The sequence below is a fragment of the Schistocerca serialis genome, chromosome 2, assembly GCF_023864345.2.
Source record: "Schistocerca serialis cubense isolate TAMUIC-IGC-003099 chromosome 2, iqSchSeri2.2, whole genome shotgun sequence".
Classification (NCBI taxonomy): domain Eukaryota; kingdom Metazoa; phylum Arthropoda; class Insecta; order Orthoptera; family Acrididae; genus Schistocerca; species Schistocerca serialis.
Genome location: NC_064639.1, coordinates 868432430 through 868450867, shown reverse-complemented (window position 1 = coordinate 868450867; position 18438 = coordinate 868432430). Strand labels below are relative to the sequence as shown.

At 40.7% G+C, this 18438-nt stretch overlaps 1 protein-coding gene across 1 annotated transcript in view; it reads left to right on the top strand.

Moving 5' to 3' along the window:
• Nucleotides 1-18438, top strand: part of LOC126458186 (recQ-mediated genome instability protein 1-like) — a 113670-nt gene that overhangs the window by 31584 nt on the left and 63648 nt on the right. Inside the window, exons 3-5 of the mRNA XM_050095062.1 lie at nucleotides 6504-6728; nucleotides 6814-6947; nucleotides 11976-12051. Of these exons, the coding sequence (XP_049951019.1) occupies nucleotides 6504-6728; nucleotides 6814-6947; nucleotides 11976-12051 (435 nt within the window). The remainder of the gene's footprint in view (nucleotides 1-6503; nucleotides 6729-6813; nucleotides 6948-11975; nucleotides 12052-18438) is intronic.

Here is an 18438-nt window from a genome sequence, read left to right as displayed (position 1 = left end):
AGATGGAATATGAGGGTGGTTTGAAAAGTTCTCGGAACGGAGTAGAAAAAAGTACTTACATCACTGAAACTTTTTTTTAGTTTTCAATGTAGTCTCCTTGTAGATTAATGCACTTGGTCCATCGATGTTCCAGTGCCCTGATCCCATCTTGAAAACGAGTTTCTTCCAGGCCTGCAAAATAGTTCTAAACTCTGGCTATCAATTCTTCGGTTGAAGTGAATCTTCGTCCACCAAGAAAAATTTTCCATTTTGAGGAGAGATGGAAGTCTGATGGAGCCATATCAGGTGAATAAGGCAAGTGTGGCAACTATTCATACCTTAGTTTGTGTAATGTTGCCATGGTGATGGCATGTGTGCGGACACACATTGATCCAGTGTCAAGAGTCATGGCACCCATCTGGCAGATAATTTTTTCATTTCAAATTCTTCAGTTAAAATGTGATATACCCTTTCATGTAACATCTGGCAAGCATGAGCAATTCCATGCACTTTCAATCGGTGATCCTCCGTGACCATTTTGTGCACTTTTGCAATGATTTCTGGAGTAGTGACGCATTGTGGCCGACCTCTGTGCTGATCATCATCTAAGCTCTCCTGACCAAATTTAAATTCATTTGTCCACTTGGCAACAGTTGAATATGAAGGAGCAGAGTCCCCCAATTGTATTCTGGAAATCGGCATGAATCTCATTTGTGTTCATACCTTCCTTTAGGAAGTACTTAATCACTGCTCGAATCTCAATTTTTTCCATCTTCGCAAATCACTACATGGGAGCAACGACAGAGCCATGCCACCGCCGCAGCTCTCTTCCAAGAGCACTAACATGGCACGTGTTTACCGGCAACAGTCTAACGAATATCACATGAACAACTCGTTGCGCTAGCACTGACCTCTCGTGGTGATTCCAAGAACTTTTCAAACCACCCTCATAACTACAGTATGGAAAGGATAGACTTCTACTCACTAATAGAGGAAGTGTTGAGTTGCAGACAGGCACAATGAAAAAGATAAAATACATCCATTATTTTGTCATACTGCTGTGAAATTTTGCATTGCTAGCTACAGTGTGTATTGTGATTAGACAGACAAGTGTTCTGTCTGTCTTCATGTTCGCAAGCAATAGTTTGACCACTAAAACACATTTTAGGTATTTGAGTAACTTCTCTGCATAACCTGTTGAAAGTGTTCTATGTTTCTCTCATTGCCTTGAATCCTGATAGTAAATCCACAGGAACTAGTATCCACTTAGTTTGTTTTTGCAGCATTGTCTCTTGAGCCTAAATGTTCATCCTAATGGGGCTCAGTAATAGTGTTTCTCAGGTACATTCTGTGTCCACATGATTCCCCTAAGTCACATTGAACCAGTACCTTGTGTTACAATTCATTTTTGTAAATAAACCTTAAGCCTCCCTTTAGATTTCTTTACTGTGGTAGGCATAAGTATTGGTTCTAACATAAGAAACCACACTTGCACAATCTAGTTCAAAGTAGCGTGTTCTCCTTCAAGTGTGTTTCTGCTGCCACTGCTGAGTTGTGGTTTCGCATGACACTGTTTGTGTTCATGTTGTTCATCAGGAACAGCACGTAAAGTCTTATATAAAAGCTGAACCAGTGATATATACCATTACATGTAGGAAGCTTTCCTCTGATTTTAAGAAAAGGTTGTGGGAACTACTAATACTGAAGATGAGGTAAGAAATGCCTAACATTTTCTGTGAAGGAGAAAGAAGTAGAGAGGACAAGGGAGCTATTCTTTTTGGATATTGATTAACAACTTCTTCAAATATGGCAATGGAAAGTTCTTGTGGAATAATGAGATGAATAAAGGTATCAACTGGGATATATTTAAGGCATTGAGCAGGTAAACAAACAAAACTGAATATATTGCTAAGCTTTCGGACAATGTTCTACTTCAGAACTAACTCTAGAATAAAAATACATATAGTTGCATAGTTACATTGTCTCGACAATCTATGTTGTATAGGCTCTGCTGCTTTCTGGGCTGACAGATTCTATTGGGTAGAGTGAAAAATGAAGCAGGGGGTTGCTGGGAAGGTTGGTTAGTGGGTAGGAGAGAAAGAGGGAGGTTAGGGGTGGAGTAGTAGTGTATGATACACAAGTCTGTGGAGGAGTGGTGCCAGACGAATTAGTGCTCATATTATGGTGTGCTGTACTGTAATTATGAATTGAATATAGTGCGCCCCTGCATAAATGCTTCAGAGAACAAATAGTATTAAATATACATGTACAGGGTCTTAGATTATAAGAGCAGGTATTTGTATTGGTATAGCAGTATTTACTTCATTTGCATAATAATTACAGCTATTAGGAGTTATTATTTAGATTGGTTAGTACCTTTGGCAAGTACATGTGGCAAGAGCAAGAGCTTATTTTCCCATGGGTAGCAGGTCAGCTGTTGAAGTGTGGATGCAAAATTGTTAGTCTATACTGACAGGCGTATTCCACTTTTTGATGCAGTGAAGAAAATATCAGGCAGAAAATTAAGTGACATGTTTGGAAGAACACTGTTAGAGATAGAGGAAAAAATAGCTAACACACTGAAGTTAGTTCATATTAAGCAGTCAATGACCAGAATAACTGTGCTTGTACTTCTAACAAGCTATACATTTTGCTATTGCCAATGCATTTGAAATAACAGTTCATGAGCAAAAATAAAATAAATAGAATATTATTTTTGAGTGATTTGTAGGCAGATAAACCACACACGTATCTGCATGGCTACTACACTGTACTGGCACTACAGCATGCTGCTTGAGCAGCCAGGTGTGTGTGTGTGTGTGTGTGTGTGTGTGTGTCTGTCTGTCTGTCTTTGTTTTTGTTGTCTTTGTTTTTGTTTAGTCCCCCTTTGTAGTGTAGTATCCCCCTGGGATCCACCAGTGTGCAATACAGATGAGTACTGCATGCCGCCGTTACTAGAGGCGCTACAATTAGCACACTACCATCGTGGGTGCAGATTATTCTTCCACTGACTTCACAGAAGTATTCTTCTGCCAGGCAGCTGTAAAGGATACTGCCTGCCCAAACAGAGCCAATTTCAACATCAGGAGTCACTATGGGCCATAGCACCATCTGCAGTTGGCAGTCCTCCTGTTGGAGCTCCCTTTGCCCGCTACTGCTGTTTGCTTGGAATTACTCTGTGTCCAGTCCGAATTATCCACACCGACCTCCAACATCTCCGCTTAAAGCCACAGCTCGAGTCTTTCCTCTGCGCCTCGTTCGAGTTCTCCATACCAACCGTCGATGCCTTCACTTTCGTTTGAGTTCGCCGTGCTGAGCCTGACATTGGCCGCACCCTTGGCCCATTTGTGTGCAACTCACCATCACTGCTTTCTCTGCTGGTTGTGTCATCAATCCGTAGGAGGGAACCATCTCTCAGCAGCAGCAACATCTGCATCTGACTGCCTACAAGCTTCTGCCTTGCTGGGACCACTCTCCTGCACTGTCCTCGAGTGCTACCACTCTCCACCAATGTGGCTGCACTGACACCACCCTCATGAGGAATCTCCTAGTGAATTGAGGGGATTGAAACTAAGTAGAATTTGTTCAAATCTGAATGATTGTTTTGATGTATTCAGTCTGAGTGTAAATGTAGTTCATTTATGTCTTGCTACCTTGAGCAGAATATTTTGTGTGGCTTCCTAGGCCATGATAAAAAATTTGACGATGAGGCTGCATTATCCGTGTGTGTGTGTGTGTGTGTGTGTGTGTGTGTGTGTGTGTGTGTGTGTGTGTGTGTGTGTGTCGAGTTATCCATTCGGATGTCTTGTGCACTCTCCTCGTCAGCCATGCACAAAACTTGGCAGTGAGTAGTGGATTTCATCCCTTCAGTTAGTGATAGTCACTTTTGTCTGCTCTGCCAGTGCAGTTGCGCTTGTCTGTGCGTATGTTGGATGATTGCCTTTTCTTTTCTCCCCTCTCTTGCCACACATGAGTCTCATTCAGAATGGCTTATAGCCCTCAGCTGTATTGGCACAATTGCTGCTGCTGCTGCAGCAAATGCATTGGAACAATGAACTTCTACAGAAGCTAACTTACATGACACTCTTTACTGTGAACAGTGCCTTTGTTGTCACTCTCTGCCAATCCTGTCACTTCCTGGCTGACAGTCACCTGTTTGAGCCCATCACTTCCCAGCGAATGTCCGAATGCTCCAGTATTACTGTGGCCAAGCCCATCACTTTCCAACGGACATCTAAACAGCCCATCTTCTTCTGGATGAGCCTGTCAGCATCCAGTGACATCCCATCAACCCATTGCCAGTTCCTTCACAGCCGCCTCTGTCACTGCCGTGATGGTGGGTCAAGTGCTTCAGGAGCTGACTTCTCCTCTACTGCCCTCAATGCCTCTGGTGCGCTTTGTCCTCTGCTGCCTCCCAACATCACCACTGCGTTCCAACAAATGTCTGGCCTCCACCGCTGCCATACTCCCTGTTGCCGGCCCTTTCGACATCAATGTTACCTCCTCCTTTCTTGCGTAAGTTCCCTTCTTCTGTTACTGCACTATCTCCTGCTGCTGTATCACCCGTGATCAAGCCGTCACTCCCTTTCTCTGTTCTTTTCCTCAAGCATATGCTGAGGCTCTTCACTTTATGTTTCAATGCAGACCCCTGAGTCTCACCTGGTCTTGTCACCATCAGTCTCCCGGTGGCCTCCTGCCTCCAGACAACCATACCTATGTCTCTGATGGTGACAGCCCCTTCCTCTCGGCCACATCTGCACTCCATCGCCGGCATATAGGCACCCATGTTTCTCAGGCAGCCATTGTTTTCAGCATTGCTGTATCTCCACACCAGCCACATCTATCTCCAACCAGCTGTGAGCCTACCTCAGTTGGACCTAACTTTTGGACCGTCCCTGAGCCCTAACACTCTCCAGTGATACAGCTGCACTGATGTCATCATTGTAAGAAGTGTCCTAGTGCAGCATCATTTACTATTGGTGGATTGGAACCAAATAGTGTGTACTCAAGTCCGAATGACTGGTTTGTTGTATTCAGTTTAAATAAAGTTCATTTATCTCTCTTATTGGTTCATTTATCTCTCTTATTGGTGTGTCTCGCTCCACCATAACATAGAATATAGTTAGCTCTGAATGACATAATCTGAAAGCTTAGCACGTTTTCAGCCTTATATATGTGTGTGTACTGATTTGTAGCTACTTTGCCCATCTATGGAGATTGGTTATGTGTAGTGAAAGGGCAGGAGTTGCCAGTATCACCTACCAGCTTTGGTGGTGATTGTGTTGGTAATGGTGATAGTTATATTATTAGTATACCGCAGCCATTTAAATTAATAACGTTGTTGAAATTGAAATAGACAGTAAAACCTGTCAGTATGTATCTTCAGGATCCACAATTCCTAGTACTCCCAACCAAAACACTGAAATTACAAGATAAAATAAAGGAAATAATATTCCTAATTTTGGAATGTTTGGAAAGTGCAGTCTGAGCAGTTAGTCAGATTCTAGGTTAAGATGAACTCACCCTTTGTGAGGAAGAAAATAGGCAAAGATGAAGTGAAAAGTGGCAGTTAGAGTTTGAGGTCAGAGATGGTAGCAGTTGTCTGCGAAAGGCAAGTCCCAAGTTTGAATCTCGATCCAGTCACTGTTTTAATCTGCCAGGAAGTTTCATATCAGGGCACATTTCACTGCAGAGTGAAAATTCATCATGGAAATTTACAGAACTGTCTGCCTTCACAACATCTGATACTTGTTGCTGAGCGGCCATTTAGATTCTGCCACTCATCATGAGTTCATCTCAAACTCCAGAGATGGGAACTACCTCTCCCAACATATCTTCCTCATCTTGTCACCAACATGGACACATCTCCCATTAGCATAATTCTCCCCCTTCCAATCCTCTTCTTATATCATTTTCCTAGAACCATTTCTTGTTTTGTTATTTACTCATTTTTCTTCCCCATCCACTTCTGTTTGCCCCTGTCACTTACAACATCCTCTTATCTCACTTTTCTCTTCTTACTCCCTTTCTGTTTCTTTACTGAATTATTCTTTCCAGTTTCCATTTTCTATTTTCCTCTTCAATCAGTATTTACTTCTCGCTTTTTCTGATGTATAATTCTGGATAACTGAAGCTGACAGTTATTAGTAATGTACTGCTTTTCTCCTTCTGTTGTCTCTTGACACCTTTTCCTTTATCTTTGCCCCTCTAGTCCTCACAGAAATGAGTTTCATTTCAGTCTAGGGTCTGAGTGACCCCCCCCCCCCCCCACACCCTCCTTTTCCATCACCGATGAAGGATCATCAAGTTTGAAAAAGTTGGACTATTATTTTATACTTTCTTTCGTAGTTATGTATTTCTGTTGGGAATTCTGGAAGTTTCATCTTATGAAGGTAGTATTGACCGGCCTTCCTGTCCCTTCTAATTTTAGTTGTTGTTAGTTATTGCCCAGTTCTGCAGCTGTGATTCATAAATAGTGTTTCAGATAATCTTTGCAAGTAAGGAGATAAAATTACTTGTTTCAGGTTGAATCAATGTGCGACATTGCAAAATCATTTTACTCACAGCTCCAGGCAATTCGAAATGTGCCACTTGAAAATGTTAAAGCGACTGAAAAGCAAAAGGAGTCATGGGAACCATCTGCAAAGAGGGTGCTGCAGTTGATGCTTTGTGATGGAGTGCAAGAAATAAAAGCTATTGAATACAAGCCTGTAAGAGCCCTTGACCAACAGATTGTTCCAGGATTCAAGGTTTGTGCTACAGTAGTTGTAATGCCATAGTAAGAAACCAATTGTAATTGGCAAAAAGTTTGGTAAATCAATTTTTATTCCACAGATACTCATTATTGGACCAGTGGATTGTCGCAGAGGAATTATCATGTTGGAAGAACGCAATTTGCAGCTAATTGGTGGAGAAGTTGATTCACTGCTTGTACCGAATGCACTAGAGAATATTTTGGCAAGGGCACTGTAAGAAATTTACAATTTTTTTAATTGTTAAATTAATATAAATATCATAAAACGGGGTGAATAGGATCACTTTTCATGTTCAAAGATGTGAATCTCCTCAACCAATTGATGTAAAGCAATGAAACAAAAGCCATTTTGTGTGTCTTCATCTGTAGTTTTGAATCCAATATATGGCTTTTTCTTTATTGTTTATGATGAATTTTAATAATTTTTTAAATGCTTTGATGAAGGTTGGGGTGAATAGGATCAGTCATAGTATTTTCCCAAATTATTCCATTAAGACACTTGTTTTGTGGTTAGGATCACTGGCTTATTTTTTAAAAAAGTAAAAGATGATTGTGAAATAGAAAAAAGACGTATACATACGAATATAATTATTTTATTGAAAAAAAGAAATACATTTTACGCAGAAAACTTAAAATAACACTACACTTTATTCTAAAAACATGGGATCCACAAAATAGGTGGTTTGACCCCTTTGAATGTTAGTGACTTTTATCTTTCTCTCTACTTGTATTGGGTTCACCTCACATATATTGTCCACGTCTGAGAAAACAAAGACAGTGTTCTTTTTCCCAACCCTTTTTCAAAGGCACTTAACAGCCATTGCTGACTCAGTTACAGTGATAATTGTGCCTATGAACCTCCTGTGTCCCTTTTTTTTTGTCAAATCTAACAATGACAAAGTCACCAGGCTGAAGTTCATAAGGTGAAAAGACTTCATATCCACTGATTGTGCTTGTGCCCTCGCCTAGGTTCTCACATTCATTGGTGGAGAGAGTTGGTGAGCCATTATCTCCAGAAACATCATCACTTTTGTCTGAGGCGGTACTCTTTTCATCATCAGGGAAATCATGTACAGACACACTTTCCCCAGCCTGCACTGGAACCCTGGTTTTCCGTTGTCTCACAGGCCTTTTATCGCTCCCTCGAAATTCTTGGAGCAGTTCTATGAGGGCTCCATCAACATCCTGGGGATTTGCGGGTCCTTCACCATCATCTTCAACACCAGGAACTCTGCTAATTACTCTCTCGGGATTGAATGGCAGAATCCCACATTTCTCGAAACCAGCCTGGATGTTTCTTTTGGCATTTACTTCCAGAGCCCTTACTAGCTGGTGTAGTAATCGGGGGAACATATCCTTTGGAATGGTGGTCTCCTTATGACCAGAACCCGACTTCCATTTTTGGAGAATGCTTCGCAGCTGGTCTTCAGTGTATGAAAAATGCCACGTCAAGAGGCTGAGTGAGATGCGTAGAGTTTTTAGGAAGAAAAATAATTCTTACACCATTCTCTTCACAAGCCTTGACTGAAGCTACTGAAAGATAAGTGGAAAGGTTGTCACCGATTAAAATTTGTGGGCCTTCTAACTTCCTATAATAAGGCAAAACGATTGTGGTAATCAGTCATCAAAACACTGAGCCTCAAACCACCCACTTTCACTTCTATTAAATCTGGTGTCTTCGGGAGCACCATTCATCCATGAAGCATACAAGTGCTTTGAGTGATAAACAACATACAAAGGCAGCAGTTTTTCATTTGTTCCAGCAGCAAACATAATTGACGTTGGTGCTTTGGAGGTATTCATGACTCTCTCAGGATATTTTAATCCTCTTTTCGTAATCACTTTCGCATGCCCCATATCATCTGCTAAGTTCGTTTCATCGAAATTCACAATATTACTTGGGGAAACATCTTTAATTTCCTTCTTTAAATGATCAAAATATTCCCGCAGGACAGCTCTCGACACAGAAGCACATGCTCTTTTTATGTTCTGGTGCAGTCTTAGACTTAATTTTTCTTTTTGTTTCTTCAAAGCGCTAACAGTGAATTTGTGACCAGGAAAATTATTTTTGAATTTTCTTACAACTTTACCTCTCCGGTCCAAGAATCCATTGACAAACAATCACAGACTCAACACGCCAAAGGGATAGCCCCACTCGGCACAAATAGCGAGCCTGTCTGCAATCAACGCCTCTTCATCTGCGAAGAGTGCAGTTTGTCCCCCTTGGGGGTGCACATTCTTATTCCTCAAATGTCGGTGGAGAACTGTGTATGGAATGCTGAAATTTCTGGCAGCTTGCCTAATGCTGCTCCCTCATTTAACAGCAGCAATGGCTTGGGCTAATTCATCCTTGCTTCTCTTTGTGTAGGATTTCTCACGAGGATCAGGACTGTAATTTCTGGGCATTTTAATCAGCCTGGAAATTAAATAGAACGAAACATTCAAAACACAGGCAGGTAATATCCCATAACCAAATGTAAGCCCGATAATAGTGTTATTTTATACTGATCCTATTCACCCCATTTTTTTAAAAAAAGTGTGTTCGTTCGAGCAAAATAAAATGAAATCAAGAAATATATTTAATACTCACCAAAAACTAAGGAGGACCTGAATTAGGAACACATTTCTTGGTAGAAGCACTGATTTTGATGATACACAACTCCGGACCACACACCACTGTATACCAAGTTTTCGGAACATGGGAATCCCTGCCCACATATTTACAGTGCTCTAGAAGCCAGGGTAGCCACTATTGAAACACAAAGTGATCATGAATATGTTCCTCAAGGGCAATACTGCCGATGGACGCACTGGTTTCCAAATTTTATTATGATGCTGTGTAGTTTCTATTGTTTTAAAGTTTTTCAGTTTTCACCCCATTTTATGGTACAAATTGTTTAAATGAAACTTCTTGTTTTTCCATTCCTCGCACCTCTTGTTTTGGGTGTACGTATGCGCACTTGTGTTTGTATTTGTGTGGGCGCACACGAGAGAGAGAAAGAGAGAGAGAGAGAGAGAGAGAGAGAGAGAGAGAGCAGCATATTTTATCACATAAGTAAAACATAAATAAAAGGCCAGGTGTGAGCTCTTATATTAGTTTAACATCGATCTAAATTTTCGAAGATCTCGGTATACATGAAGAAAAATTGGAATTGGCTAAACCAGTTTCGATTTATGATTCATTTTGAATAGCTGATGGGTAGCTCTTGGATTAAGAAGGCATCAAAATTTGCAGGAAGTCGTGTCTAGAAGCCCCACGCACATGGGGACTCCCTGCAAATTTTAATCCAGTCTTCAGGCAAGAGAGTTATCCATAGGCTATTAAAAATGACTTATCAATCAAAACCATTTTAGCCAATAAAGATTTTAAGTGAGAATTTGACAGCAGTAAATATTATTGTTAAAAGAAATATGCTAATTGCTGCTTTTAATCACTGTTGTGAAAGAAATGTAGAGAGGTAGTGGGGGCTGTAGAATAAGTGGTAAAGTGTTCAGCAACATGTATTGTTGATGAGAGATGGAATGTGCAACGGGAACAAGCAGTGAAAGTGGAATTTCGCTTTTCCATATTTCACATGGACACCATTGTTTGTCAGTATTAATAAATGGTTAATCTTATTAAATGTGTGACAAATATTTAGTTCAAAACCTGAAAAGTAACATTGTCCTCATTGGTCTACATTTGTACTCGTCAAGACACTGTCTTGTTGCATTAATGAATCATGTTCGGGAATAATGCTTCTAGGTAAGCCTCCATATAGATCCAAATATCTCTGTTACCGTTGCAGTCAGTATGCAAGATTGATATGGAGGAAAATAATAGGTTTCTGAAAGTCTAATTTGTGATTTGTGGGAAGACCATTTAAATAGTCGATGATTTGTGTGGACACTACATCCAGTTGCATTATTATGTTTTTAAAAAATGTTTATTTTCCCATTAACCAAATTTTGAGCCACAACAGGTGTATTATCACTTTCTCGACAGAGAGAAAAATGGCTCCCATTTACTTAAATACTGACATCTTGGGTTGTCGGGTGTTCTGCCGGATATCAGCGTCGTACACCCGACAACCCAAGATGTCATTAGATCGCCGGGAAAGCCTGAAGAGTTACTTAAATACTGTCACCCATTGTCACCCTGGCCTTGACTGTCTCCACTAAGGTTATACTGTACTCAACCTTTATTTAGAACAAACTGCCATTCATCACACCAAATAGAAATTCTGCCGAACTCATCCTGTGTCCTCCTACAGTCACTCAAAAATGACACTTTCCCGCACACTATTGCATCACCAGCAGTTGCACATAGCTGCTCATCCTACCTGTTAGATCATTTATTTATGTAGAGATAGAAAGTGGTCCTATCTTACTTCCTTGGGTCACTCCTGATGATTCCTTTGTCTCTGATAAACACTTGACTGTTCAAGCCAGCTTATTGGCTTCTCGTACTTAAAAAGTCTTTGGGCCACTCCAGTATTTGAGACACTGTTCCATATGCTGGAAACGAGGAACAGTCCACAGTTTGGCACTCCCACCCTCCCACAACTCTACTGAAAGCGTTTGTTTAGCTGTTGGTTTCATGGACACTGTGATTTCTTTTAATATTAAATCTCATTTCTCACCCATCAATTACAATCATACCATTACTAGCTGTGATGAAAAAATTGATCTTGATCATTTATGAATTATTATTTCTGGATCATTTTCCTTACTTATTCTCTCTCTCTCTCTCTCCCCCCCTCCCCCTCCCCCTCCCCCTCCCTCCCTCCCTCCCACCACACTCTTCCCTGTTGCCCTCCCCCTCTCCACTTTTGCCCCTCCTCCCCCTGACAGCAGAATCTTAGAAAGAATCAAGTACTAGATATTCAGCTGTGTTTTCTAATTTTTAATTTAATTTCAGAACAAATTTTAACTTGCAATGTAGCTGTTTATCGCATGTGCCCATCCTCTGTATTTGATCTGGTGCTTTAGTGGGGTATTTGTTGCTATTGTGATGTTCTGTGTTTGGAAACTGGACAAAATTTCTGTTGTACTGTATCTGTTTTAAAAATCTATCTATACTACCATCTTTGATGACGTAAATCTGTTCTTTCCAGGTGGCCTTGTAAATCAGAAACCAATTAGCAACATAATTGGCAGCTTGAAGCACAGTCATAATTTTGTGTTTTTCAATTTAAGTTTGAGATTTTCTGACATTGTATAAGAATCAGTCTATGTGCCAATTGTTATAAATCTTTTTCAGGAACCTTGAAGAAAATCCAGATCCTTACAATTGCCAGACTGATACTCCAGCTCAGAACAGCATTCGAACAACAAATGTAAGTTTTACTTTCATGTTTATTATATTTATTTTCATGTCATATTGTTTGGCATAAATTTATGGATTTTACTGTTAATCATTTAGTTTCATTTCCTAATCGAGTTGTTCTGAAACACAGCCCAGGTAATGATGATACTTGCAGTGTATTGTTTTATTCCATCTTTAAAACGGAGAAAATACCACAATCACTGCCATTTCGACTTTACGTTTAAGGTATGCAGTGGGATCATAGAAATTTTTATTGCACGCAATACAATGTGTCCCAGGTGGAGTGATCGAGGTCAGAGATATGACAAGAATGCACATTACCTTATTGCTGGTTTGTTTATGGCAGTACAATTACAATTAATTTGCCACAAAGATTTCAAGACCTTATGGCATTAGGTTTTTGTTTGTGGGGTTGGATGAAATCAGAGAGGAATACGAACAAAATGTGAATTCGTGAGATGAGACGCTTGGTCACATCATAGACGATGCCGCCCTTATTAAGGAATGTGCAGAGGCACTCAGCCAAGCAACACAACATGTTCTCCCAAGAGTATGCATTAAAGTTGATGATGGGATACTCGAACATTTATTGTGAACTGTAAAACAGTTGTACTGTGAAAAGTACAATATCATTTAGAGGTGAATGTAATAACCCTTTGACTGCTAGGGACGTGTTAACTCGTCATGCCTCGCCGTTCCCCTGGCGCGCTCGACTTGTTTAATCTCAGCCCCCGGCTTTCCCTGCAGTGCTAAGGATGTGTTGACGCTTAGTGTGACACTGGCCTTTCCACCTATAGGGACGAGTTTAGGTGCACTGAGTCACAGCTACTTGAGCATGACAGACAGAGCTGTCATTCCACCCTGCTCTTCCAGTAGCTGTTCAGTGGTCTGACTGTATAGTTTGACAGTGTGTATGTGTTTGTTTGCTGTGTCCCCTCTTTTCAGAATTCGAATTTGCTTCCCGTGTTTTCTTGTTTTCTACGGGAGAAATGTCACATCGCCATATTGTACAGGTAAAGAGATCCTGGATATGCTCACTAGGAGCAACAGTGAGTGTGAATTATCTGATGTTGCTAGTAATGATTAGTCTTCAACAGAATCTCGAAACTGTAGTCCTCATCCCTTGGCATCAGAGGGGAGAGGAAGAGTTACAGTCAGCACTTCCTCTTAATACAAGGAATTATAGAGTGGCAGTGAAATGGTTCAGAAAAGAGCGTGCCTAAGTGACATGTTTGACTGGAAAGAAATTGATTTCCAGTTGTTAAACCGTTACTTTGATTACTCGAGTTCAGGACACAAATATCAACTAGATACTGACCCAAGCATTCTTTCATTTTTTGTGATATTTATGTCTGAAGAACTGTTGCAACTTATTGCAGACAAAATAAATTGTTTTTTCATTTACACCAGAGAAAATACTACAGAATCTGTGAATTCTCGACTGTCAAAGTGGAAAGACACTCTATTTGAGGAAATGTATTGTTTTGTTGCTATTGCTATCTAATGGTGTAAGGTAAGAAGTTAAAATTTTGTGATTATTGGTCCAGAGATACACTTTTGAGCACGCTAGTTTTCAACTAAGTTATGTCCCGAGATTGTTTTTGTCTGCTTCTGAGAATGCTACACTTCAGTGGTAACTCTGCGAGTTCTAGAGGTGACAGTCTATTTAAAATTAGGACGATCATTGACAAAATTCGTAAGACATTTCGTAATTCATTTCCTCCACATCGCAAACTTTATATAGATGCAAGTCTCTTGCTGTTAAAAGGACTATTAGCAGTTTATTCCAACCAAACGAAGTAGGTTCAGAATAAAGATATTTGTACTGTGTGACTGTCAGAATGGGATATTTTGGATGTTATTGTACATACAGGCACAAGAACAGAAATTGGGTTCAGCCGTGCGGAGCGGCCACGCAGTCTAGGGACGCCATGTCACAGATTGCGCGGCCCGTTCCACCGGAAGATCGAGTCCTCCCTCGAGCATGGCGGTGTGTGTGTGTGTGTGTGTGTGTGTGTGTGTGTGTGTGTGTGTGTGTGTCTGTTGGTCTTAGTTTTAGTTAGTTTAAGTATTTGTCAATGATAGTCCTAATTTTAAATATAGTGCAGATGAAATATCCTCTGTACAAAATTCTACCAGGGTGCTTTCTATTTTATTCCTTTCCCCATTCCTCATTCACCAAGTATTTTTCCTTCTCTTCCTTTTCCTCCTGTTGAATTCCTATCCCCCATCACAATTAAATTTTCATCTCCCTTAACTAACTGAATAATTTCTTTTATCTCATCACATTTTCTTGAATCTCTTCCTCATGTGCAGAGCTAGTTGCATATAAACCTGTTCTACTGTGGTGGGTGTGGTGTTCGTGTCTTATCTTGGCTATGATAATGCGTTCAATGTGTGTTTCATATATTTAGCTATGCGCTGAAAAAAGGCCACTGTTTGTACTCATTATCCGGTAAATCTGATATTCAATTCCGGGCTTGTCAGTATTTTTGTGTGTAAAAAGGCACATAAAATATTGTAATTAAATTGCGATAAAGGAAAAACATTTATTTGTATTTTAACACTAAATTTCAGGAAGTATGGATTAAGGTAATAGATTTTTCTCAAGTTTTTACAGTCTTTTACTGCATTTTGCCAAGATTCTTAAAATGGTTTAAATATTGCAAGTTCTCTTTCGTTGAGCCGTGTTACATCTTCTTAAATACAGGATCTTGTCCAATTTCCCTGTTTAATATTTGTAAAGTGTCATTCCCTAGTACTATGTGATCACTTTTGCCAAACTAAGGACTCTCATTTTACAAAATCCAGTGAATATTCAACTTTTGTATCCATGAGTATCTTGTCTGTTTCGAACTAGATTTTCTTTTCCTTTTCTTTAATTGGCTGCAATGAAAATGGTTGGAAAATGATACTGCAGATACATATAGGTAGCGACAGTTTCTACTTGCAAATTTGCATAATAATGTCCTCAAGAACATCGCCCCTGTATAGACCCTCTATACAGGGTGTTACAAAAAGGTACGGCCAAACTTTCAGGAAACATTCCTCACACACAAAGTAAGAAAATATGTTATGTGGACATGTGTCCAGAAACGCTTACTTTCCATGTTAGAGCTCATTTTATTACTTCTCTTCAATTCACATTAATCATGGAATGGAAACACACAGCTACAGAACGTACCAGCGTGACTTCAAACACTTTGTTACAGGAAATGTTCAAAATGTCCTCCGTTAGCGAGGATACATGCATCCACCCTCCGTCGCATGGAATCCCCGATGCGCTGATGCAGCACTGGAGAATGGCGCATTGTATCACAGCCGTCCACAATATGAGCACGAAGAGTCTCTACATTTGGTACCGGGGTTGCGTAGACAAGAGCTTTCAAATGCCCCCATAAATGAAAGTCAAGAGGGTTGAGGCCAGCAGAGCATGGAGGCCATGGAATTGGTCCGCCTCTACCAATCCATCGGTAACCGAATCTGTCGTTGAGAAGCGTACGAACACTTCAACTGAAATGTGCAGGAACTCCATCGTGCATGAACCACATGTTGTGTTGTACTTGTAAAGGCACATGTTCTAGCAGCACAGGTAGAGTATCCCATATGAAATCATGATAATGTGCTCCATTGAGCGTAGGTGGAAGAACATGGGGCCCAATCAAGACATCACCAACAATGCCTGCCCAAACGTTCACAGAAAATCTGTGTTGATGGCGTGATTGCACAATTGCGTGCGGATTCTCGTCAGCCCCCACATGTTGATTGTGAAAATTTACAATTTGATGACGTTGGAATGAAGCCTCATCCGTAAAGAGAACATTTGCACTGAAATGAGGATTGACACATTGTTGGATGAACTATTTGCAGAAGTGTACCTGTGGAGGCCAATCAGCTGCTGATAGTGCCTGCACATGCTGTACATGGTACGGAAACAACTGGTTCTCCCGTAGCACTCTCCATACAGTGACGTGGTCAACGTTACCTTGTACAGCACCAACTTCTCTGACACTGACATTAGGGTTATCATCAACTGCACGAAGAATTGCCTCGTCCATTGCAGGTGTCCTCGTCGTTCTAGGTATTCCCCAGTTACGAGTCATAGGCTGGAATGTTCCGCGTTCCCTAAGCCACCGATCAATTGCTTCGAACGTCTTCCTGTCGGGACACCTTCGTTCTGGAAATCTGTCTCGATACAAACGTACTGTGCCACAGCTATTGTGCCGTGCTAATCCATACATCAAATGGGCATTTGCCAACTCTGCATTTGTAAACATTGCACGGACTGCAAAACCACGTTTGTGCTGAACACTAACCTGTTGATGCTACGTACTGATGTGCTTGATGCTAGTACTGTAGAGCAATGAGTCGCATGTCAACACAAGCACCGAAGTCAACTTTACCTTCCTTCAATTGGGCCAACTGGCGGTGAATCGAGGAAGTACAGTACATACTGATGAAACTAAAATGTGCTCTAACATGGAAATTAAGTGTTTCCGGACACATGTCCACATAACATCTTTTCTTTATTAGTGTGTGAGGAATGTTTCCTGAAAGTTTGGCCGTACCTTTTTGTAACACCCTGTATACTTCTTCCACTTTTCTGCTTTCCCTTCTTTGCTTAGAACCGGTTTTCCATCTGAGCTCTTGATATTCATACAAGTGGTTCTCTTTTCTCCAAAGGTCTCTTTAATTTTCCTGTAGGCATTATCTATATTACCCCTCCCTACGTTTGTCCTCTAGCCATCCCTGCTTAACCATTTTGCACTTCCTGTCGGTCTGTGTTTGAGACGTTTGTATTCCTTTTTTGCATGCTTCACTTACTGCATTTTTGTATTTTCCCCTTTCATCAATTAAATTCAGCATCTCTTCTGTTACCCAAGGATTTCTACTAGCTCTTGTCTTTTTACCTACTTGATCCTCTGCTGCCTTCACTATTTCATTCCTCAAAGCTACCCATTCCCCTACTGTATTCCTTTCCCCCATTCCTGTCAATTGTTCACTTATGCTCTCCCTGAAACTCTGTACAACCTATGGTTCCTTCAGTTTATACAGGTCCCATCTCCTTAAATTCCCATCTTTTTGCAGATTTCTTCAGTTTTAATCTACAGTTCATAACCAATAGATTTTGGTCAGAGTCCACATCTGCCCCTGGAAATGTCTTACAATTTAAAACCTGGTTCCTAAATCTCTGTCTTACCATTATATAATCTATCTGAAACCTTCTTGTATCTCCAGGGTTCTTACATGTATACAACCTTCTTTCATGATTCTTGAACCAAGTGTTAGCTATGATTAAGTTATGCTCTGTGCAAAATTCTACCAGGCGGCTTCCTCTTACATTTCTTAGCCCCAATTGATATTCACCTACTACATTTCCTTCTCTTCCTTTTCCTACTGTCGAATTCCAGTCACCCATGACTATTAAATTTTTGTCTCCCTTCACTACCTGATTAATTTCTTTTATCTCATCATACATTTCATCAATTTCTTCATCATCTGCAGAGCTAGTTGGCATATAAACTTGTACTACTGTTGTAGGCGTGGGCTTCGTGTCTATCTTGGTCACAATAATGCGTTCACTATGCCGTTTGTAGTAGCTTACCCACACTCCTATTTTTTTTTTATTCATTATTAAACCTACTCCTGCATTACCTCTATTTGATTTTGTATTTATATCCCTGTATTCACCTGACCAAAAGTCTTGTTCCTCCTGCCACCGAACTTCACTAATTCCCACTATATCTAACTTTAACCTATCCATTTCCATTTTTAAATTTTCTAACCTACCTGCCCGATTAAGGGATCTGACATTCCACGCTCCGATCCGTAGAATGCCAGTTTTCTTTCTCCTGATAACAACAGCCTCTTGAGTAGTCCCCGCCCAGAAATCCGAATGGGGGACTATTTTACCTCCGGAATATTTTACCCAAGAGGAGACCATCATCATTTAATCATACAGTAAAGCTGCATGCCCTCGGGAAAAATTACGCCTGTAGTTTCCCCTTGCTTTCAGCCGTTTGCAGTATCAGCACAGCAAGGCCGTTTTGGTTAGTGTTACAAGGCCAGATCAGTCAATCATCCAGACTGTTGCTCCTGCAACTATTGAAAATGCTGCTGCCCCTCTTCAGGAACCACACGTTTGTCTGGCCTCTCAACAGATACCCTTCCTTTGTGGTTGCACCTATGGTACGGCTATCTGTATCGTTGAGGCATGCAAGCCTCCCCACCAACGGCAAGATCCATGGTTCATGGGGGGGGGCAACTGTATATGTTGCAGAAGTTAAATCAAGCAGTGGCTGATGCGTGAGTATAATGAAGAGAGTGAGGCTTACATAACGATGCAGGAGAATGTAGCTCAGCGACTTCACATGACATTTGACAAAAGACTACTACC